At 45.2% G+C, this 23955-nt stretch overlaps 1 protein-coding gene across 1 annotated transcript in view; it reads left to right on the top strand.

Annotated features, from left to right (window-relative positions):
• Positions 1–9949: 9949 nt before the first annotated feature.
• Positions 9950–23955, top strand: part of Edem2 (ER degradation enhancing alpha-mannosidase like protein 2) — a 28613-nt gene continuing 14607 nt past the window's right edge. The window contains exons 1-5 of the mRNA XM_052184045.1: positions 9950–10152; positions 10383–10493; positions 12613–12652; positions 17013–17118; positions 22654–22779. Coding sequence (XP_052040005.1) covers positions 10046–10152; positions 10383–10493; positions 12613–12652; positions 17013–17118; positions 22654–22779 — 490 coding nt within the window. The 5' untranslated portion in view covers positions 9950–10045. The remainder of the gene's footprint in view (positions 10153–10382; positions 10494–12612; positions 12653–17012; positions 17119–22653; positions 22780–23955) is intronic.

Below are 23955 nucleotides of genomic sequence, written 5' to 3'. Positions count from 1 at the left end.
AAGAGAGTAACACAGTCTATACTCTAGGTCCTGATATCTATTTATTTTTGAGATTAAGGCCTTGCTTTGTCATCCAGGTTGGTCTTGAACTCCAGGGCCTAAGTGACTTCCTGCCTCGACCCTGTGGGAAATAAATGTTATTGAAAGTAATATTTGAGAAAACCTCATTTTCTGACTGCTTATTTCTTACAGAAATGCTGACAATTTTGTTGTATTATTTTGCATTTAGTTACCATAATTGTTTTGCTTAGGGTTTTCATTTTGCTGTGCACAGATATCATGACCAAGAACTCTTCTTATAAAGACAACATTTCGGGCTTGAGAGATAGATGGCTCAGTGGTTAAGAGCAGTGACTGCTCTTCTAGAGATCCGAGTTCAATTCCAAGCAACCACATGGTAGCTCACAACCCTCTGTAATGGGATCTGATGCCATCCTCTGGTGTGTCTGAAGACAACTATTGTGTACTTATATACATAAATTAAATAATTAAATCTTAAAAAAAATAAGACAGCCTTTAATTGGGGCTGGCTTACAGGTTCAGAGAGGTTCAGTCCATTATCATCAAGGTGGGAACATGGCAGCATCTAGACAGGCGTGGTGCAGGAGGCATGGTGCAGGAGGAGCTGGGGCTGACTAACCAGCAAGCCCTTAGATATGTCTGTCTCTACCTTCCTCAGGTCCTCATGCTTGTATGGCAAGAACCAAACCCCCTTGCTTCCCCTCCCCCACTGGGTATCCCCCCCCCCCCCCACTGCTTCCTTTTTCTTCCTTGGGCCTGGGTCCAAAGCTGACCTCTACTGGCAGTCTCCTCCTTAAGTCTTCCCAGTGTAAGGATAACAGGCATGAGCCACCTTGCCTGGCTTAAGTTTTGTTTGTTGTTCACGTACTTATGTTTTAAAGATGTGTTTTATTTATGTGCATGCCCCACGTGTGCAGGTGCCCTCAGAGGGTCTCAGATACCCTGGGCCTAGAATTATATGACGTTGTGAGCTGCCTGGTATGGGTGCTGGAAGCTGAGCCCTCATCCTCTGGAAAAACAGCAGACACTCTTAACCAGTGAGCTACTGAGCCCTCTTTCTCGTTCTCACTTTATTTATTTATTTATTTATTTATTTATTTATTTATTTATTTAGAAGTGTCTTGATGTGTAGCTCAGGCTGGCCTTGAACTCCCATTCCTACCTTTGCTTCCCTGAGTGCTGGGATTCCCTGTGTGTGCCAGTTACCCCTCATGCCCCTTAAAAGACAGACCCTCATGTAGCTCAGCCTGGTGGGGTATTCTCTGACTCTGTCTCTCTGTCTCTGTCTCTCTCTGTGTCTCTCTGTCTGTCTCTGTGTCTCTGTCTCTCTTTCTCTCTCTCTCTCTCTCTCTCTCTCTCTCTCTCTCTCTCTCTCTCTCTTTCTCTCATGTCTGTGTATTTACTCATGTCAGTACATGGAGCAGGCCAAAAGATAACCCTGGGCGTTCCTGAAGAGGAATGCCCTCTACATTTTTTTTTTTTTTTGGACACAAGATTTCTTACTGGCCTGGAGTTTGCCAAAGGCAATTGGCCAGAGAGGCCCAACAGTTCCCTGCCTCTGTCTTCCCACACCTCTGTGCTGGGATTACAGACACCTGCCACCATACTCAGTATTTGAAAAGGAATTTGATTATGATGTTTATTGATTTACTGTGTGTGCACACATGCACACAACATAGAGGACAACTTTTGGGAGTCAGTTCTTTCCTTCCACCTTGTGAGGTGAGGACAGAGCTCAGGGGGTCGTGCTTAGCAGCTGGCACTTTTATCTGCTGGGCCATCTCACCGGCCCCCACACGTAGCACATCTTTATGTGGATTCTGGGAGGTGAATCTGGGTTTTCATACTTGCACGACGCACACTTAACCGACTGACCCCCTTTTAACTGGAACTCCTGCTCCTCTTGCGTTGACCTTTCAGTGCTGGGATTAGGCCATTACCACCTTGCTGGCTTCCTTGCCCCCTTACCCCCAACCCCTATTTTTGTTCTTTACTCTTTGAAAGCCGACTTGCACTTAGAACCAAGACCAAGGTCCCTGCTTGTCTTTACAGAGATTTGTATCACCCAGTCCCCATGCTGTTGTTTCTCACTGCTTACAGCCTTTCTTCCATAGAGGTGACCACCGCTTCCTTTTAAGTGGATTACATTTCTGGCTGTATTGAAGCCTGTGTACACGTTCTTCCTTTGCTTTGAAAAGCCCTTCCTGGGCACATGCCATTTCTGTTAGCCAGTTGCTTCTTCTCAGAAACCTAGCACTTTTCTTTTAACCCTCCTATATGCCATGTGTTAAAACAACAACAACAACAACAACAACATCAACAACAAAACCCTATCTTCCAGACCAAAAACTGAAAAACTGGAAGAGGACAGAGGCTGTCTGGACACATCTGTATCACCAGGGCCATAGTAAGGTCCTGAGAGGTGCTTCCTAAGTCAGCGAGCAAACGAGATTCCTAGGAGAGAATTGAAAAAAATAAAAATAAAAAAGTGATTAGTCAACCTCTCGGCCCTAAAAGTATTTTTTTATCTTTCTGAAAGTCTGATTTCTTATCTGGAAAGTGAGGATAAAATAGAAACTATCTCAGGGCTAGGGAGGTGGCTCAGTGGTTAAGAGCACTGACTTGTTCTTCCAGAGGACCTGGGTTCCACTCCTAGCAACCACATGTATGTAACTCAGTCCCAGGGGATCTATACCGGCTTCTGGCCTCCAGAGGCTCTGCACACGCTTGCTGCCCAGCATAAATGCAGACAAAAACCCCTACACATAAAAATAAAGTAAATTAGAAACTGGGGTGTCATGGGTCTGACATTATTCAACGGAGGGACTGAGACTTGTCCCATGGATAATCCTCAGCAGTAGCAACGTCATTCTTATAAAAATAGAAAGTCGGTGTGAGTCACGGGTTCATTCAAGTCGTCAGTGAAGGGCACAGGAAGATGACAAATCCAACTTAGAATATTAAACCCAGAGTTTTCACATGATCAATGGAAGAGGATAATACTGACGCTAAGAGTATTTAAATAAAATGCAAGATGGTTAAATGCCCCCGCATAATAAGTCCACAGCCTTTGGGGTTCTCTCCTGTACTAGGCACGAGAGGACATTTTTGGATTTTATCAGTTTTTGAAATTAGGTGGGCTCTCTTGATAATACAAAAGCACATTCTTCTCAGATACGGATGGCTGTCTCTTTAATCTTGTTGCTGCATTTGAACAGGATCTCAGTAGATATCCTATGCAAGTTAAACTCTCTGTGCCCTTGCCTTGGCCTCCTGAGTCAGAAGACTCTTGAATAGATTTGCTGGCCAATGGTTTATCATGACATCAAAATGTCACACAGGGCTGAAAAGATGGCCAGAGTTAAGAGCACTGACTGCTCTTCCAGAAGACACTGGTTGAAGTCCCAGCAGCTTACATCCATCTATAAATCCAATTCCAGGGGATCTGATGCCCTTTTCTGGCCTCCATGGACAGTGTACACATGTGGTACACAGACATACACGTAGGCCAAACACCCATACACATAAAATAAAAATAAAAGGTGTGTACCCCTATGCCCAAACCAAGAAAGTCTCACAATCATGTTCTCCCTTTAGTAACACGTTTCGTAACACTGTTCTTAACATCACAAGTGAGGTGTGCTGTGGGGAGTAGTACATCTTCAAACCATCGAATTAGCAGAGAAAGTGCCCACTCCGGACATCTCCAAAACACCTTCCCCACACTTTTTGCTCAATAAAAAGAGATTTTTCTTTGAAAGAATTGCTACAGTGACAGTAGATGCCATGGAAAGTTCTGCAGTTTTATTTAGTCATTTTACATTTACTTATCCTGCTCCCAACAGAACAAAACAGAACAAAACAAACAAATCAAAATACTGTAGGGCTGAGGATAAAGCTCAGAGTGGAGTGCTTGCCTAGCATGCTCAAGACCGTATGCTCAATGTCCACTACCAAAGATCTGATGAATATGTATAACAGATCAGATCATTTCAATTCTCTTTTAAGACTGCAGCTCAGCTGTAGAGTCATTAATAAGTCTGAGGTCACATAGAACACAAGCATTAGGAAAACATGTCTAGGGCTCTGGAGAGAGAGTGTTTGGACATGCTGGGCACAGGGGAAATGCAAGCATCTCTACAAGGCAGCAGATGGAGAACTTCCCATGAACTAAGTAGTTATTTCTTGGCAGTTTGAAAAAGTATGTAGTGGACAAATCTGCTCTGGGAGTTGAGAGAAACTGCTGGAACCTTCTGACCTGCAGATCTCGGAAAAGGGATTCCCAGATATTTCCCTGCTAAAAAAAAAAAAGTCCAGTATATGAGCCAAAGGGGATCTAACTTCCAACCTCACAAGTTGAACTTCATTTTCTGGCTTTGCAACAAAAGGGAGAGGAATGCTGACCCTGGAAAGATATCCAACACTGTAGAAGTTGACCAGACTGACACTTGCTAATTCTAGACCAACATCTCATTTTTCTCATCAGTATGGTAGAATGTGGTCTGCCTGACTCCCTTCTTTGACTTTTTGGTTTTGTTTTTTTTTTTTTTTTTCCCATACAAGATTTCTCTGTGTAGTCCTGGCAATCCTGAAACACGCTCTGTAGGCCAGGTTGGCCTCAAACTCACAGAGATCTGCCTGCCTCTGCCTCCCAAGTGCTGGGATTTAAAGGTCTATGCAGCTACCTTCCTGCTCTCTTTCACTTTTAAAATTTGTGCTTCAAGGAGCTGGAGATATGACTCAGTGGGTAAGGGCACATTCTGCATTTGCAGAGGACCTGTGACTATAAGTCCATCTGTAGGGGAGCTGATGCTTTCTTCTGGCCTCTGTGGGCACATGCACACACAAGTGCATACACACACACACACACACACACACACAGAGAGAGAGAGAGAGAGAGAGAGAGAGAGAGAGAGAGAGAGAGAATAAATCTTTTAAAAGTTGTGCTTCTAATTTTAAAAGTCTGTGAAATGATGATAGTAATCCTGCTAGGAGGTTGTGGTTTGGATTAATGGCACTGAGGCAAAGAGAGGGCCAAGAGCTGCATATCAGCAGTACATTCATACAGCACGGAATAAGTCCTTCTGCCAGCGCACCAACCCTTTCCCCTTCCTCCTCTACCACTCCCTCTCCTCTGCGACCCCTCATTCTACCTCTCTTCCCCCATTTGCACATGGTTTCATTCCATTTGGAATGTTTCCCAGTTGCGTTTTGCTTCATGAATGTTCCCGAGGGGCCTTCTGTAGTTGATGACTTTCAGTCTCTGTTTTCTGATTGTTTTTCTTGCAACAACCCAGTGATTTGTTAATTTTTTTTTTCTTATACTGAGAGGTAGTCTCATTCATTTGCTTTCCAGACAGAAATCAGGCCCCTAAAAGGGAAAGTAACTTATCTGAGATCACACAAAGACAGTGGCTAAACCAGTAATAGAACCAAGGCTTATTAATTACCAATACAAGGCTTACTCTACTCAATACACAGTCCAAGGTCATTGTTCTTAGGTAGTGGTATGAGCAAAGTCCCTTCCAAACTCTGTTTACCCATAGGAGGATGTGACTACTCTGTGTTCCGAGTATCCACCAAGTATTCAGCAACAGATATCTTTCCCTTGCATGGTCTACGAGGGAAGAGCCACGACCCACTGCTTTGTAAAAGTGTTTCAAGCTCAGCACTAAGACTCAAACTCCTGAGCATCAGAGTTGTTGCCTGTGACTCCCTAGTACTACTAGAAACGAATGCAAAACGAATAGCTATCCCACAGGAAGACCGGGAAAAGAATTAGTATCAATTAGGAACACTGTACAGAGCCATATTGGGGCAGTCATGCACTGGGTCAGAGTTTGACTTTGGTCAAGGTTAACTTCTCCCAGATAGCCAGGATCCTGCTCCACATAGGGCCGAGTGCTCGAAGTAAAGGTTAAGTTCATTGTTCCTCCAGGTCTAGGAATTCCTGAATTAAGCAGGTGACCCACCCAGCTGCCGGAGCAGTCAAGACGAGGACCTCCAAGAGAAGCTAGACAACTTCCACCGGAACTCAGCCTGGAGTCTGGGGGGGAAGGGTTTGCCCAAACTGTTAAAAGGTCTGGCGCCATTAAAGTTTCTGGCTTTGATCAGTGAATATTGTCTTAGCCATACTTCTTTTCGCCCCTCTCCCCTATTTATTCCTCAGCTTCTGTTCCAGAAACCCACTTCGTAATAGCTGCAGGCAGCTATGGAACCCTACAGAACACTATATATGTTGGGTGATGGTGGCACATGACTTTAATCTCAGAACTCAGCAGGCAGAGGCGGGTGGATCTCTGTGAGTTTAAGGCCAGCCTGGTCAACAGACAAAGTTCCAGGACAGCTAGGGCTACACAGAGAAATCTTTCTCAAAACAAAACAAAACACCAACAAAAACAAGGACAATATATACAAGTCATTATGTTGGGACTGACTTTTTACCTCCATTATCCCATTTAATCTGAAGACATCCTTTCTTGCCTTGTCAGTTTCTGCATTAAAATATGGTGAGGTTTAGGGCAGTTTGGCGATTCACTCCCAGTCTCCTTATGTGTAAATATTGTAGTTGCTTATTTCACTGGACCACCCCGTCCTGAGCTAGATCATAATATCATAAAAAGAGTGAGGGGGTGAAGCCAAGAAAGAAAGAATTCTAATCCTTCTTCAGGGTGTAAAAAATACTTTTTTTTTTTTTTTTGGTCTCATCAGAGGCATGTGAAATCAGTCACAAAAACATTGTGAAATGTAAATCTTGACTTTCTTTATTCTGTGAATGCTGAAAAGCTGTTTTTATCATAATAAGAAAAGACATTAAGAACCTGAACTATTTCTGTTTTGTTCATAGGAACACACATCACCAAATCCAGGCAGTCTCATCCCTCTCTACCTGCAAATATTTCATCCACACTAAAGTTCTGAATAGGAGACAAAAGCTAAACTCTAGGGCTTATAACATGGGAAAGGACGCTTAGGCTAAGTTGACTTTCATCATAAAGAAAAACTTATGCCTGAAAAGTACTTAGCACCTATACTAAGCTAAAAAAGCAGCCCTCTAACGTCCACATCATCAGCCCTACATCCTGTGTTACCTTATTTGAAAAGAGTCCTTGAAGGTCTCATTAAGGATCTTAAGATGGGAGATTATCCAAGATTTTCAAGGTGGGGTCTAAATAAATATAAAAGAAAGGTTTTAAGAAAGAGAAGCAGAGGGAGATGTGATACGTAATCAAAGAGGAAAGAGACAGATGTGCAGACAGAACCACAGACTGGAATGACGCCGTTCTAAGCTGGGGGATTCTGACTGTCAGGAGAATCTGGACAGGCAAGAAGCAGTGTGCTGACTTGTTTTAGGCGGCTTGACACAAGCCGTAGTCACCAGACAGGAGGGATCCTCAACTGAGAAAATGCTCCGTAGGCAAGGCTGTGGGACATTTTCTTAATTAGTGATTGAGGGGAAGGCCCAGCTCATTGTAGATGGTGTCATCTCTGGGCTGGTGGTCCTGGCTCCTACCAGAAAGCAGGTTGAGCAAGCTATGAGAAGCAAGCTGGTAAGCAGCACTCCTCCATGGCTTCTGCATCAGCTCCTGCCTCCGGGCTCCCGCCTTAGCTTCCCTCAGTGAACTGGGATTAGGAGACACAAGCCAAATAAGACTTTTCCTGCCCAAGTTGCTTTTAATCGTGGTATCTTGTCACAGTAGTAGAAACCCTGATTGAGACAAGCAGCCTCTCCTCTTAAGCAGTAGGAAGGAGGGGAGGGAAACTTTCTCAAAATGTTGTTTTAGGCTCAGTGGAACTGACTTCTGAATTCCTATTCAATGTCCCTGATACAGTGTCCCTGATACGGTGTTCCTGGGTTGTTATCCAGGTCTTAGTTTCCTGTGGTTCCCCTTCTATCTGGCCCCTCTGAGAAGTATTTAAAAAATATTCTCTTAGTTACTCAGTGTTTGCTTTGCCATTATTATAGGCATTTTATATACGTCACTGAATCCTCCAACCCTACTAAGCAGGTATTAATATTCTTCATAATTTATAAATGAGAAAAAAGGTGGGACCACACTCCTAATAATAACGCCCTGATTTAACACTAACACGCTTAGCCTCCACCCACCTATAACAAAACCGTTTTATTATATTCAGGGCTCACTTCGGTGTCTTTGGGTTAGATATGGAGTTTAATTTGCTTATCAACTTATGACACTTTGGGACACTTAATGAGGGATATTTTCAAGAATGCTGGACTGGGACTAGAGAGATGGATTAATGGTTAAGCTACTGTTCTAGAGGATCTGGGTTGAGTTCTCAGTACCCACACAGAGGTTCATAAGACCTATAATTCTAGACCCAGAGGAGTAGAATTATATTATCCACATCCTTTTCTGGCCTCAGAGGGGACCAGGTATGCATACAGGCAAAACTCTCATGTACATAAATAAATAGTATTATGCTGAACTCCAAACTTGCTTCACCTATGCTTATGTAAGCAGCCCTAATTAAACCTAACATACTAGGACCATAACCACAAAAGATGACAGTAGGAGGGGCTTGAGGGGAAGAAGGAAGAAAGGAGGATGGTGAAGGTCATGGGGAGGGGCAGTGAGCAGAACATATTCATACATATGTGAAATTGTCAAAGAACAGTAACTTAAAAAAGAAAACTGGAGCTGGGCGTGGTGGCACATGCCTGTAATCCCAGCACTTGGGAGGCAGAGGCAGGCGGATTTCTGAGTTCGAGGCCAGCCTGGTCTACAGAGTGAGTTCCAGGACAGCCAGGGCTACACAGAGAAACCCAGTGTCAAAAAACCAAAGAAAAAAAAAGAAAGAAAGAAAGAAAGAAAGAAAGAAAGAAAGAAAGAAAGAAAGAAAGAAAGAAAGAAAAGAAGAAAGAAAGAAAGAAAGAAAGAAAGAAAGAAAGAAAGAAAGAAAGAAAGAAGGAAAGAAAACTGGGGTAAAGGAGGCAGAGCCTGGCTATACACTGCTCAATAAATGGAGCGGCCATTTCCCTCTGAATTTTTCAGCAAAGAAGAGTTTGGCAACTCTAGAATTAAAAGTTCAAGTTAAAAGGATCTCAAATATCAGTTTAGACAAACCCCTTTTCAAACGTGGATGCTGTGCCCAGAAGAGAGGGCTCCTTTAGGGTTATATAGGTGATGTGTGAATGGTAGAGTTGTAACGACCCCAGTGGAACTTCCAATCTAGGGTTGTCTTCTACAAGGCGTCGCACTGACCAGAGATGGGTGTTGTAGATAGCGCACTGACAAAGTCTAGGACCTAGCAAGAGAGTGGGAAAACTGGCCCAAATGTTCTCAGAGGAATAGTGCCAGGTCTTCATTCTCACCAGGATGCCAGCCACTGAGATGGTCCAGGGTATTGGGACAGAAAAAGTTCTTGGTTGATTTAGAGACTGGAGGGACCATGATTTCATGGCACTTTGAGGTGAAAAAGACTGTCAGAAATGTATGAATTCCTAGAACAAACCGGATTTCTGGAAACCTTAAGAGTGACTGCTTTGGGAAAGTCATTCTAGAGTTTTCTTACACAATGGGGGAAGTGGTTTGGCAAACCCCGTGCCTAATAATGGTCAAAGCCGAACATTTTTCATCCATATTTACCCAGACATCTGCTCAAATCTTGAGTCCCTGCTATTCCCTCCTTTAAAAGGTATTTGGAAAAAAACAAAACCAACTAGATAGCGCCTGTAAAGTGCTCCTAACGCTTTACTTCACCGTAAGTGCTCAACAAACAGAAACCGTGATTGTGAAAACATCACTAACAGCAGTCACAGCAACCACTGTCTTTAAGACACGTTGACCTGTTCTCTGTAGACTAGAAATCCCGAGATGCTCTTTGGCCTGGGTTCCACTTCCCATTGCATCCTGGGCTTTGTAGTCAGGAAGTAAGTGGCTTCTTGCCCAACGCGCAGGCGTCGTGGTGCGTATCCCCGGAAGAACCAGCCGCGGCTCGGAGAATGAGCGGGTGGCGGTGGCTGCAGCTGCTGCGGCGGCACTGACAGGACACGAGCTCTATGCCTTTCCGGCTGCTCATCCCGCTCGGCCTCGTGTGCGTGTTGCTGCCCCTGCACCATGGTGCGCCAGGCCCCGACGGCACCGCGCCCGACCCCGCCCACTACAGGTGAAGGGGGCCAGGCTCCCGCTCTCTACGGCTGGGGAATGGCAAGCGCCCACCGGGCCCCTTCCCTTCCCTCAACCCCAGGACCCCCCACCCTGACGAGCTCTGGTCCCGCTGCTGGGCCCTCGGCAGAAATCATTTGGTGGTTCCCATTCTCCGTTCTGTGTCTGGTCCTTTCTCCCGCCTGGTTTTGTGTTCTGGCCCACTACCTTATTTCTCATCCCTCGAACCAGGGAGCGAGTCAAGGCCATGTTCTACCACGCCTACGACAGTTACCTGGAAAATGCCTTTCCCTACGATGAGCTGAGACCTCTCACCTGTGACGGGCACGACACCTGGGGCAGGTAGAGCGAGTTTGAGGGCCAAGGGGGTTGGCCGGGGTTGTAGGAGGGCTGGTGGCTTCATGGTCTTACTGATCATGGAAAGTTTCCGACCTGGGCTGATTCAGCCCCTTTCCCTCAACCCAAACCAGCACTGTCAGAATCTACACAGCTTTCACAGTACAAAAAAGTCTTGGATTAACCTGACAGACAAGCCCTCTGGGCTCACCTCAGCAGGAACAGGCACCACGTATGAGGACTTGGGGACATTCCTGGAGTCACAGAATATTTTGAAAAAACTCCCAAGAGTCAGGAAACTCAACACCTTCATTTTATAGGTGGGCACACAGGTCCCAGAGGAATGTTGCTCTCCCCACAGTTAAGGCCCTTTGTATTTGGTGTACTCTGTATGACTGAAAAATATTTCCTGTCGAGCCTCATACCAACTCCTCTCACCGCCGAACATACAAGTCACCTGGTTCATTTTCATTTAGTAATTCTCTGTTACCCTATCATCTTTTCATTTTCCCTGGAATAAAAACCCAGACAAGCGAAGAATCAGTTGACTAGCCAAAACTGACATGAGGGCTTAATCCTGAGTTGTTTTGTTCTGTTCTGTTTTGTTTTTTTACAAATTATTTACTTATTTAGTGTGCACTGGTGATTTGCCTCTGTAGCCATGTGAGGGTGTCAGATTCCCTGGAACTGGGACTACAGACAGTTGTGAGCTGCCTTGTGGGTGTTAGATGGGCAGCCAGTGCTCTCAACCACTGAGCCATTGCTCTAGCCCCCGAGGTCTTTTATTTTTTGCTTGCTTGCTTGTTTGAGATAGTTCTCACATAGCCCAGGCTGGCCTCAGACTTACCACATAGCTAAAAATGACCGTGAACTTGTGATGCTCCTGCCTCTGCTTCCCAGGTGCTGGATTGCAGGTGTTCACTATCACCCCTGCCTTATTATCCTCGTTTTACAAATATTTATACATGATAGCATGTTCTCTGATGCCAAGGGCTAAGCAAGTAAGCTAAGAACGTGTGCCAGTTTTTTTTAGGTGGAACAAAAAGTCAATGCAAACAAATGGCTAATTGAGGCAGAATAGAATCATGCTTGCTAAGTCTCTCATTCCTTAGGTCTACAACCTGTATATCATTCTAGAATGTTCTCAGTTTATACGATACAGGTGTGCATATATGCATTGTTTATTGAGATAGGATCTTGCTATGTGGCCCAGACTGGTTTTAAACTCTCAGTCCTTCTCAATCAGCCTCACCAGTGCTAGGACTGCAGGCATATCCCATACCTGGCTACTATGTATCTTTGTTAAAAATTATCTTATTAAAGGTATAATTTCCATGTAATAAAATACTCCATTTAAAATGTATAGAAATCACCATTACAACTAGCAGATAGAATACTTCCTTATCCTAATGTATTATCCTTCTGTGGTTACTGGCCCTGACAGCAGCACAGTTGCTTTCTGACAGAATGGTTTTTTAAACTTTATTAATAGTATGTGTGTTTGCTTTGCATAAATTTAGATGCACCACATGTGTGCAGGAGTCTGTGGAGGCTCCTGGCTAGAGAGTCCTTGGAACTGAAGTTGGCAGCGTCTGTGAACCCCCATATTACTGCTGGGAACCAAACTCAGGTCCTCTGCAAGAGCAGTAAGGGCTCTGTCCAGCACTGAGCTGTCTATCCAGCCTCCTGCCCCCACTGTGAAATGCATATGAAAACATGCTGTATGGCTTACTTCATACACTGTGTTTTCCACTTAACAGCGTGATCGTCTCATTAGGACACAGAACTCCTGATAACCTTAACGATGCCATACATTTGTACTTGTTGGTATTGGCTTGCCCGTCACTCTTCAACTTGTGAGCAACTGGTAATGCCTTTTGATGTCATAACTCTTACCATGCTGCCTCTCCCTAGTAGGGAATAATGCCAGGAAACATAGGTGATATGTCCATTACAGTTGAGCTACACCTGGCAGTCAAGGGACTCTGAGGTTTCCCTTTGGTTCCTCTGTTATAACTGTAAGTGGGATCGCTAGGGACATCGCTATGCCTCGTTTAGATCTGGGCAGTTGTGAATCTGGCGTTTGATGTTCTTATGAAGCAGCGGGACTTCTGTCTTTTCACAGCTTTTCTCTGACGCTAATTGATGCCCTGGACACCTTGCTGGTAAGTATCCCATCTGTTTGTTTCCCTCTCTATCATTGCCCAACCCACATCCTTCCTCTTTTGATAGTTTGTCTGTGGGTACAGAGTAAATTCCTCCCCTAGGCCTTTCATCTCTCTCATGATTCTGAGCCACCAGGCTCTGGTTACCCAACTGCATGGGAGAGGATGCTAAGTTCCAAGAGAAACCAACTTGCACAGGTTCATTCGTTGAGCAAATATTTACAGAGGACCTGTGATAGACAGGCACAGCTCAGTGGGGGACAGAGAGACTTTGACATCATCCTTCTCAAAAGCTTACATTCCAGTTAGCCATGTGCAATGGCAAAAAGATGATAACAAAACCAGTCACCGTGTCGTGTGCATGACCACTGCTAAGTCCTTTACAGGCTGTATTAGTTTTCATCATTGTGGTGACCATCTTAAAAGGAGGAAGAACGGATTGTGGCTCACAGTTCCAGAGGCCTCAGTACATGGCGACTCACCCTGTGTGCTGGGCAGTAATGTGGCAGAGATGCCTCTTCATCTCATGGCTGATAGGAAACAGAGATCAAGAGACAGGAGTGGGCCAAGGACAAGATACCCACCCCAAGTTGTGCCCCCACCCCCACTTCCTCCCTCTGATAAGGTTTCCATTACCTGTGCTGCCCTCTGGGAACCTAGACTTCCCACAGCTTGTCATGATTGCTCCTTACTCAAATTGCAACACATGCATTATGCTGTGTAATCCTCCCCATAGTCTCCTGGCTTTGTCATTTCATTATTTTATTCCTTCTTACGGCTGAGAAATGTGATTCTTAGAAAGAAATGCAATGCTTAGGAAGATAAAACCAGAACTCAGACGTAAACTTAATTTTATGTGACTCCAGTCCTTGATTGTCTTCTGTTCTGCTTACGCCCTTTCAGGGTTTTGTTGTTTAGCCAGGCAGATCTCGAATTTGGCAATCCTCTTGCCTCAGCCTCCCAAGTCCTGAGATTATAAAGATTTATCACCATGCCTGGCCATTCCTCATTTTTATACATCTGAAATATTTATGTGACCATGAAGACTACATAGATATGGTTTGGCTTATAATTTCTGTTTAACGTTAATTTGTATGTTTTTATCTCTTTATCACATATTTATGGAGGACAACTATAGTGGTGAACTTTGAAGTAAAAAATGGTAGGTTCAAACAGAAGTGACCTCTGCTTGCCTGGAGTTTGAGATGTTAGCACCGGGATCAAAGACTAGCCATTGAAGATGATAACCACATATGGAGGCCAGAGCTCAGCATTGCAAAGGTCCTAACAAACAATGATCTGGTGTGTGCCTTTAGTCCTGGCACTCAGAAGGAAGAGGCAGAGGCAGGCTGATCTCTGAGTCCAAGGATAGCCTGGTCTATAGAGTGAGTTCTAGGACAGTTAGAGTTACACAAAAGAAACTGTCTCAAAAAAAAAAAATCCTACAAACAAACAAACACCAATCTGATGTAGCCAAGGATGTTGGAGAATGTCCCTGAGGCAGTGATGTGCAGCTGGAGTTGGAATTTGAAGGAGAAGCTGGCGGTAACCAGGAAAATGATGGGAGAGGGTGCTGTAGGCCCGCTAGTGTGGAGGCTTTGTGACCGGAGAGTGAAGCGAGGGAGTGAGTAGAAGGAGCCAGCATGCTGGGGTTGAGAGAGAGAGAAGGGTATGTGGGGCCTGGAGGCACATGCTCCCCCTCACCGCGTTGGGATCATTCACTGGAGGGTTCAGGAGATCCAGTGGCATTTCTTAAGTACAAGACAGGAAGTGATGAAATGTCTGCTTTGAGATCACTGACTGTCTTGTAAAGTAAGATTTGTGTTCTCATTAACAACATCTGTCAAGTAATTGCTTCCTGAGCTGTGTCTGGCACTCCAAGGAAATACAAGAATGGCCGTTGTGAAGGTTTTTTGTTTTGTTTCTATGTGGAAAGAAATGGGGACCGTAACAGTAGTATGAATAGAACTCGCAGGGATTTTTAAAAGAAGAAAAGATTGAAAGAAGGGGGTTGTGCCCATGGAATCTCTGCCAGTCCTGGGCTACATTCTGAGGATTATACAGGTTTACAACCGGTCAGTCAGACCAAAGGCAAGGTATCCTAGAGTAGGTGACACATGCCAGGGACAGGCTGGATTTATAAATGGAAGACATAGGAGGAAGTGACTTTTGGTGGAGGAAACCAGAAACTGGAAAAGACTGGGCACAATTTACTACAGATGGACGTAGGCTAGAGCAAGGCGAATGTGAGAGAGAGAGGACAGAGGTAGGCTGGCTCCGGGTCCTAAGAAACTGGGTGTTGGGATAGTCAGGGATTGTCTGGGCTGCAAATTGCAGAGCCTCACAATTCAACTGACTGAGGTAAGAAGACAGACTTACTGAATCAGATAACTAAAAAGTCCAGGTCAAGGCTGGCCTCAGACCTGATCCAGACAGACAGATGACGTCAATAGGAGTCCCCTTCTACCTTTTATCTCTGCCTTCTGGCTGCTGTGTTCTCAGTCTCCATAAAAGGTAGATCAGCCAATTGCCTTTCTGATTACCACCCCCTCCCCAAGTTTAAGAAACAGTATGTTCAGCCGGGCGGTCATGGTGCACGCCTTTAATCCCAGAACTCTGGGAGGCAGAGGCAGGCGGATTTCTGAGTTCGAGGCCAGCCTGGTCTACAGAGTGAGTTCCAGGACAGCCAGGGCTATACAGAGAAACCCTGTCTCGAAAAACCAAATCCAAAAAAAAAAAAAAAAAAAAAAGGAAACAGTATGTTCAAAGAATCACTGTTTCCCCTTAGTCCAAGGAGTAAGTTTTCATCGATCAGGCTCGGGTCACATATATATTCCTGAACTGTCTCTGGTGAAGTGGTATGGTCTTATGGCTGGTCCCAGTGAGGTACCCATGCCACAGCTAGGGACTTGGGGTCCTCAATTACAGGAGTGACTCTGGGAGGAAGAGTATTCAAGGGAAATTTGGGGTGATATTAGCAGAAAAATTAATATTATATGTTAAGCTAGGCGTGGTAGCACATGACTGTAAACCCCAGCACTTGAGGGTTGGAGTCAGGAACATCAGCAGTCCGAGGCCGGTCTTGCCTTAAGTAGTGAATTCGAGGCCATCCTGGGCTGTATGAGAACATCTCAAACAGGTTTGTTCTCTCTCTCCCTCTCTCTTCTCCCCCTTTCCTATACCCTCTCTCCCTCCATGTATGTATATTCATATGCAACACTGTGTATATATAGATATATATGTAGATACACACAATATATGTTTATTTGTATATGTGTGTGTGTGTGTGTATATATATATATATATATATATATATAAAATTTGGCTAGATTTAACCAGATTTCTTTTCCCACGTAAAAGAAAGGAAGGGCTGTGGTTTAGGTGATGGACTACTTGCCTTATGCATGCAGTTCACTCCCCGTCATAAATCCACATGAGAATGCAGACTCATCCTTTAAGCACACGGTTTCGGGGCTGGAGGTGGTAAGAGAACTGCTACTCTTGCAGAGGACCTAAGTCTCGGTCCCAGCACCCATATGGTGGCTCACAGACACCTGCAACAGCCACCTGCAACTCCAGTGTGAGAAGATCCACCCCACCCCACCCCACCCCACCCACTTCTGACCTCCAGGAGCAGCAAGCATGAATGTGGCACTCTTGAATCTGGGGGCAAAACACTCAAACCCACAAATAACGCTTTCAAAAAGGAAAAGAAAAGCCAAAAGGTATTTATTATTTTCTGTTAGCAGTGAGTCAGCTACTCAACTGTGCCATCAGACTGGGGCTCTTTGTCACTCCCTCGTCACCCATCACTGAGCTTTTATTCTCGTGCTTTCCCCCATGGTGAAACATGGTGAAACACAGCTGCCACCACACCAGAAACCGAGTCTGCTTCCAAAGCAGAAAATCAGGGGCAGAATTAAAACCATGCTATCCATATCTGCTCTCAGGAAAAGATTTGTTCCCAAAGGTATGCTTCACAAGGATCACAGTTATGGTGTCCCTGTGACCTCTTACTGCAAAGGAGGCTGAGAAAGGTAGTGTCAGGGTTCTTGGCCTTCTCGGCAGGAGACTTTGGGATAAAGAAGACTGGGAAGCAGCTGGTGCTGTTTCCCACAAAGTGGAAAGGGCAGTGAGGTAGAAACGACTGCTGTCCACTTCTGATCCCTGCCTTGTTTACGTGGGATCCATCTAAATGGGCGCCAGGAAATCACGCAGGCGGAGTTTCAGTGTGGTTGCTGGCTCAGTGTAACTGAACCCAGGACAGAGAGGTTCTGACTGAAAAGTGAGGGTCACACCAGCATCTGAACTGTTTCCATGCCCAGAGGAGCCATGTGGTCAGGGTTCTCTTTCATTCCAGATTTTGGGGAATACCTCTGAATTCCAAAGAGTGGTGGAGGTTCTCCAGGACAACGTGGACTTTGATATTGATGTGAACGCCTCTGTGTTCGAAACCAACATCCGAGGTAAGGGTTGCTTTTTAGGGCCTGTAGGAGAGATTGGAGTTGTCACTGAGGCCTTCAAGAGTCCTCTTTCCAGGGCACTGGCTTCAGCGTAGTGACGGACAGCGGTGCTGCCTTCTGGGATGTCTTAGTTAGGGTTTTACTGCTGTGAACAGACACCACGACCAGGGCACCTCTTATAAGGACAGCATTTAATTGGGTCTAGCTTACAGGTTCAGAGGTTCAGTTCATTATCATCAAGGCAAAAGCATGGCAGCACCCAGGCAGGCATGGTGCAGGAGGAGCTGAGAGTTCTGCATCTTCATCTGGAGGCTGCTAGTAGAATACTGGCTTCCAGGCAGCTAGGATGAGGGTCTTAAAGCCCACACCCACACTGACACGCCTACTCCAACAAGGCCACACCCACTCCAACAAGGCCACACCTTCAAATGATGCTACTCCCTGGGCCAAGCATATTCAAGCCTTGGCAGGGGTAAATAACATTTATTTGGAGTTTGAACAAGGAAGGCATGACTCTGCCTTTTCTGCCTTTTTGGAAGTTATTGCAGCCAATAGACCTTTGTGGATAATTGAAATGTTTTTTGATTTGGTTTGTTTTCTTTTATTTATTTATTTATTTATTTATTTATTTTTGAGACATAGTCACACTTTGGTAACTCTGGGCTGTGTGGTGTACACACAGCTCAAACTCAAATATCTGCTGTCTCTGCCTCCCTAGTGCTAGGTTTAAAGGCATGTGCCACCACACCCTACTTTTTGTTTGTTTGTTTTTGGGTTTTTTGAGACATGGTCTCACACTGTTGCCACGGCCAGGTCCCAGCTCAGTGTAGTATTCAGTCATCCTTTGCCTCAGCCTGCCGGCCTGCTGAGATCACAGGCGTGAACCACCACACCCAACTCCCCTCTTCCTCTTATTAATGTTAAAGTTGTGCATGGCTTCTTCTAAAATAGCTTCCTTAACAAATAGAACAAACAATTCACCAAAGTCTAGAAGTGGTGAGAAATTTCTATTCTCTTCCTAAATGAGAGACACACCCTGGAGAACATCTTGACACATGGGCTATCATTCCACATTTAGTTCTTTACAGTTGAACTTCAGGTTTACTCCTGTATTTAGCACCTTGTATGTGTGTGTGTTTGTGCAAGTGTGCATGCATGTGTTTAGCCAGAGGTCAGCTCTCCGTGTTACTCATCTGGAGCTGTTCACCTTGTTTTCTGAGACAGGCTTTCACTGGGACCTGGGCCTTGCTGACTGTGCTAGGCTGACAGGCTAGTGAGCTTCTTCAGCACGGGCCTACTTGTGTGTTAGGGAAGGGATTTGGGTCGTTATCCTCACTGGGCAAGCACCGCACGCACTGAGGCAACTCCCCAGCCCTGTTACCTGTCACCTTCTGACCATGCTTCAGGGTCTCGGCTCTTTTGTGTGGTCTACCTTTTCTTTAAAGAACTTGAGAGTTTTCATTTGTGTGGCTGTGCTGTGGGCAAACTTTCTTGGGTTTCATGTACATGAAAATGTCTTTTTCTCACTGCCTTGGTCTTTGGGAAATGTTATCTGTGCATGCATAGCCTCTGCTAAGGATATTCTCCCTTACTTAGTCTGTCAGACTTGTTTGGCCCAGTCTTTCTTTGTCTCAGTTCCTCTTAGGCCGTAAGAAGGAAAACCCAGAGCTCAAGGTCTCAGGTTATTTTTTGTCAGAGGGCACTTCCTGGTATCTAGTTAGCCATGCATTTCCAGTCACAGAATCTCTGTCTCTTCCTGAATATTGTGTGGTAAATCAAAATGAAAGATAAGATGTGGGTAATGACAAGTGTCTTCTCATCCCCTGACATGGTGACAGAACAGTGACAAGCTGAAGGGAGCAGAGCTTTAGGATGGGACAGGCTGTCCTACCAGATATCAGACAGGTGACCCAGGGCAGGTCAATGTGCTTCTCTGAACCTTAAAACTCATATCTGCAAGATGGGGCAGCAGCACCTACAACTTGGTCTGTCCTGGGGACCAAAAGGTGGTCACTGTTCTTGTGGCTCTCCAAGGGAAAACAATTACAATTATGAAGTAGGAACAAAAATAATTTTATGGTTGGGGGTCACTACAGCATGAGGAACTGCACTAAGGGTCATACGATAGGAGAGTTAAGAACCACTTCTTTAGAGTGTTTTAATTTTTAAGGTATATTATATTTACTTATTTATTGTATGGTGTGAGTGAACACAAAGACACAGCATTTGTGTGAAGGACAGAGAACAGCTTGGGGGAATCAGTTCTCTCCTCCCTCCATGTGGGTCTGTCCAGGGGATGGAACTCAGGTCGTCAGGCTTGGCAGCAGTGCCTTAACTCACTGAGCTAGCTTAGTGGCCCTTTAAAACTATATTCTTTGAAAATTTCATCTATGTATATACTGTACCTTGGTCATATCCAACTCAAATCCCTCCAGAACCTGCCCCCAATACTTCTTCCATCAACCTTCACATCTAGTTAATGTTGCCTGCCCATGGTTTTGTGGTCCACTCAAGCATGGGCAACCTACCAGCGACCAAACCACTGAAGAAAATGGTTCCCTAACCCTCAGAGCCATCAGTTACCGGTGGTTACTAAGATAGGGCTGGGGCCTCATGAGCTCCTGTCCCATTCATGCTGGGATGCTTACTAGCCTGGTACCATGCAGGGAACCACCCTGTTGTGAGATCACGAGTGCAGGGTCATGTCATGTTCCAGCACTCCCCTCCCAGCACTCCCCTCCATCCTCCGCCTCTTGCATTCACTCCACATCTCTTCTGAGCTTTGAGTGTAGTATAGATGCTCTGTTGAGTGTGTGTGATACAGAGCTCTATTGAGTGTGTGTGATACAGAGCTCTATTGAGTGTCTGAGATACAGATGTTCTGTTGAGTGAGTGATACAGATGCTCTGTTGAGTGTGTGAGATACAGATGCTCTGTTGAGTGAGTGATACAGATGCTCTGTTGAGTGTGTGAGATACAGATGCTCTGTTGAGTGAGTGATACAGATGCTCTGTTGAGTGTGTGAGATACAGAGCTCTATTGAGTGTGTGATACAGATGCTCTGTTGAGTGTGTGTGATACAGATGTTCTGTTGAGTGAGTGATACAGATGCTCTATTGAGTGTGTGTGATACAGATGTTCTGTCGAGTGAGTGTAATACAGATGCTCTGTTGAGTGTGTGTGATACAGATGTTCTGTGATTGTGTGTGATATAGATGCTCTGTTGAGTGTGTGTGATACAGATGTTCTGATGAGTGAGTGATACAGATGCTCTGTTGAGTGAGTGATACAGATGTTCTGATGAGTGAGTGATACAGATGCTCTGTTGAGTGAGTGATACAATGCTGTGTTGAGTTAGTGTGATACAGATGCTGTGCTGAGTGGGTGTGATACAGATGCTATGCTGAGTGAGTGTGATACAGATGCTTTGTTGAGTGAGTGTGATACAGATGCTGTGTTGAGTGAGTGTGATACAGATGTTCTGTTGAGTGAGTGATACAGGTGCTGTGTTGAGTGAGTGCTACAGATGCTCTGTTGAGTGAGTGTGATACAGATGTTCTGTTGAGTGAGTGATACAGATGCTGTGTTGAGTGAGGGTGATACAGATGCTCTGTTGAGTGAGTGTGATACAGATGCTCTGTTGAGTGAATGTGATACAGATGCTCTGTTGAGTGAGTGTGATACAGATGCTGTGTTGAGTGAGTGTGATACAGATGTTCTGTTGAGTGAGTGATACAGATGCTGTGTTGAGTGAGTGCTACAGATGCTCTGTTGAGTGAGTGCTACAGATGCTCTGTTGAGTGAGTATGATACAGATGTTCTGTTGAGTGGGTGATACAGATGCTGTATTGAGTGAGGGTGATACAGATGCTCTGTTGAGTGAGTGTAATACAGATGCTCTGTTGAGTGAGTGTGATACAGATGTTCTGTTGAGTGAGTGATACAGATGCTGTGTTGAGTGAGTGTGATACAGATGCTGTGTTGAGTGAGTGTGATACAGATGTTCTGTTGAGTGAGTGATACAGATGCTGTGTTGAGTGAGTGATACAGATGCTCTGTTGAGTGAGTGTGATACAGATGTTCTGTTGAGTGAGTGATACAGATGCTGTATTGAGTGAGGGTGATACAGATGCTCTGTTGAGTGAGTGTAATACAGATGCTCTGTTGAGTGAGTGTGATACAGATGCTCTGTTGAGTGAGTGATACAGATGCTCTGTTGAGTGAGTGTGATACAGATGCTCTGTTGAGTGAGTGTGATACAGATGCTCTGTTGAGTGAGTGTAATACAGATGCTCTGTTGAGTGAGTGTGATACAGATGTTCTGTTGAGTGAGTGATACAGATGCTCTGTTGAGTGAGTGTGATACAGATGCTCTGTTGAATGAGTGTGATACAGATGCTCTGTTGAGTGAGTGTGATACAGATGCTCTGTTGAGTGAGTGTGATACAGATGTTCTGTTGAGTGAGTGTGATACAGATGCTCTGTTGAGTGAGTGTGATACAGATGCTCTGTTGAGTGAGTGTGATACAGATGTTCTGTTGAGTGAGTGATACAGATGTTCTGTTGAGTGAGTGATACAGATGCTGTGTTGAGTGAGTGTGATACAGATGTTCTGTTGAGTGAGTGTGATACAGATGCTCTGTTGAGTGAGTGTGATACAGATGCTCTGTTGAGTGAGTGTGATACAGATATTCTGTTGAGTGAGTGTGATACAGATGCTCTGTTGAGTGAGTGTGATACAGATGTTCTGTTGAGTGAGTGATACAGATGCTGTATTGAGTGAGGGTGATACAGATGCTCTGTTGAGTGAGTGCGATACAGATGCTCTGTTGAGTGTGAGTGATACAGATGCTCTGTTGAGGGCTGAGCACTCAGCAGTCTCTTACTCTCAGCGCTTTGACCAGTTATGACTCTGGCCTCTGCATGGAGAATAAGTGGAATGCTACAATACTGACTACTTTCAGAGAAGCTCTTTTCTGCAGTACTAATGTGTGAGTATAAAAATAAATATTTGGAAGGTGTTTGATAACATGCCTATGTAGTAACCCAACAGTAGTAGGTTCCCTTCTAAGAACCTGTGACCTACCTTACCATGGGCTTTTGATCAGGTTTATGTTACCAAGACACAAATTTCCTCCGGTGGAGCAAGCTTCAAACCTAATCAGAAAGTGGTTGGTTATTCCTATGACCCTCATGCCAGTGCTGCACCAGTGGACCATCTTGGTACCGGTCAGTACTGCAGCATTCAGGTCCATTGCTGGGTAAGTCTGTTGACACTTTTCTCCAGCCAGCATAGCCTTGCAGCACTATGAAAGCCAATAGAATTGTTTGTTTCTCAAGGCAGGTTCTTACTATATAGTCCAGGCTAGCTTCAAACTCTTGTCTACTTCCCAGGCACTGGGATTAGAGATGTATGTCACTCTTCTGGGTAGAGATGGCGTTTTCATTAGCTCCTTTCTAGTGAGGCACAGTTCTGGTTAGCATAAGAGAAAGACTGGTCCTTAGGGCCCTGACACTTGTGTTTTCTGCCATCTTCAGTGGTAGGAGGCCTCCTTTCTGCTCATCTCTTGTCAAAGAAGGCCGGTGTGGAGGTGGAGGCTGGATGGCCTTGTTCTGGACCTCTCCTCAGGATGGCGGAGGAGGCAGCCCGCAAACTCCTCCCAGGTGAGAGTCAGGCAGAGACGGGTGGGGGTGGAGGGGTGGGAGGGTGGACTCTGGCTGGCCTGGAACTCACTGTATAGACAGGGCTTACCTTGAGCTTTTGACAGTCCTGCCTGTCTCCAGAGCTGAGCTGACAGATATACCCCACCATGTCTGGCTCTAATCTTTTCTTGCAGGAGGTAAAAATGGCAATGCTGAGATTTTTCCCTAATTTTTTTTTGAACCTCAAATCTTTATTTCTGCCCCTTTAGAAACCATCCACAATAAAAATCAAAGTTTTCACTGTAGAAATCAGAGGGTGTTGGCTCAGGCTGGCTAAGCTGATACTACTGCTGTTTGCAGGTATAAGCCAGAAGTGAGTTTCACAGGCGCATGGTCCTTGTATTTGTTTTCAGTGAGCCCTCTTGCTCCATCCCAGCCCACATGCTGCTAGGGTAAGAGGGCCCCAGGGAACAGCTTTGATCCAAGCATCAGGAGCTATGGGTTTGAGGTTTTCCTCTGCCACCCAGCATCCTGACCCCCTCACTCTCCTGCTCCATTGCTCAGTTTCTCTGCGAACCATAATTCTCACCTGCTAGATGTGCCTTTTAGAAGGCTAATCTCAGGTTAGGCAGGAGGGGATGCTTGGCCAACCAGATGAGAGGGATCGGTTTCTGTGGTTAAGCCACATTCAGGACTTCAAGCCAGGCCTCCCTGTTTTTATCCAGTGGGGCCACCAAGGCCGAGCTCGGCAGTGTCAGCTGGACACTGTGTTCCCTCCTGGGTGTGGCAGAAGTCTAGGGATCGCACACCCAGACGCGTGACTGCCGCTGCATAGCTCCTTGGCCTCCTTACTTATTTGTCTCTCAAGTGTAGCACTTGCCTTTCAGCCCCAGGGAAGACCAAGGCTCACAGCCATGGCCACGTCTCCTCACAAACATGTTTCATGTGACTCATCCTTGGAGAAAGCTGCCTTATTGCCCCTTCTATTTTTTTTTCCCACTGAAAAATTATTTGCAGTGAGAAATATACATATTCTAAAGTTCATATTGAGTAATTAGAAAGCCAGCACCAGTGTATCGCCTCTGTGGGTCTCAGAAGATTCTCAGACCCTTCCTTCAATACCTCCTGCCTGTCCCTAGAATATCCCTTTGAGCTTTTCCTGCGTGGGACTCTTTCTCCTTGCCTGCTCTGTGCCAG

The sequence above is a fragment of the Apodemus sylvaticus genome, chromosome 5 (genome assembly GCF_947179515.1).
Source record: "Apodemus sylvaticus chromosome 5, mApoSyl1.1, whole genome shotgun sequence".
Taxonomy (NCBI): domain Eukaryota; kingdom Metazoa; phylum Chordata; class Mammalia; order Rodentia; family Muridae; genus Apodemus; species Apodemus sylvaticus.
This window is presented reverse-complemented; position numbering and strand designations above follow the sequence as displayed.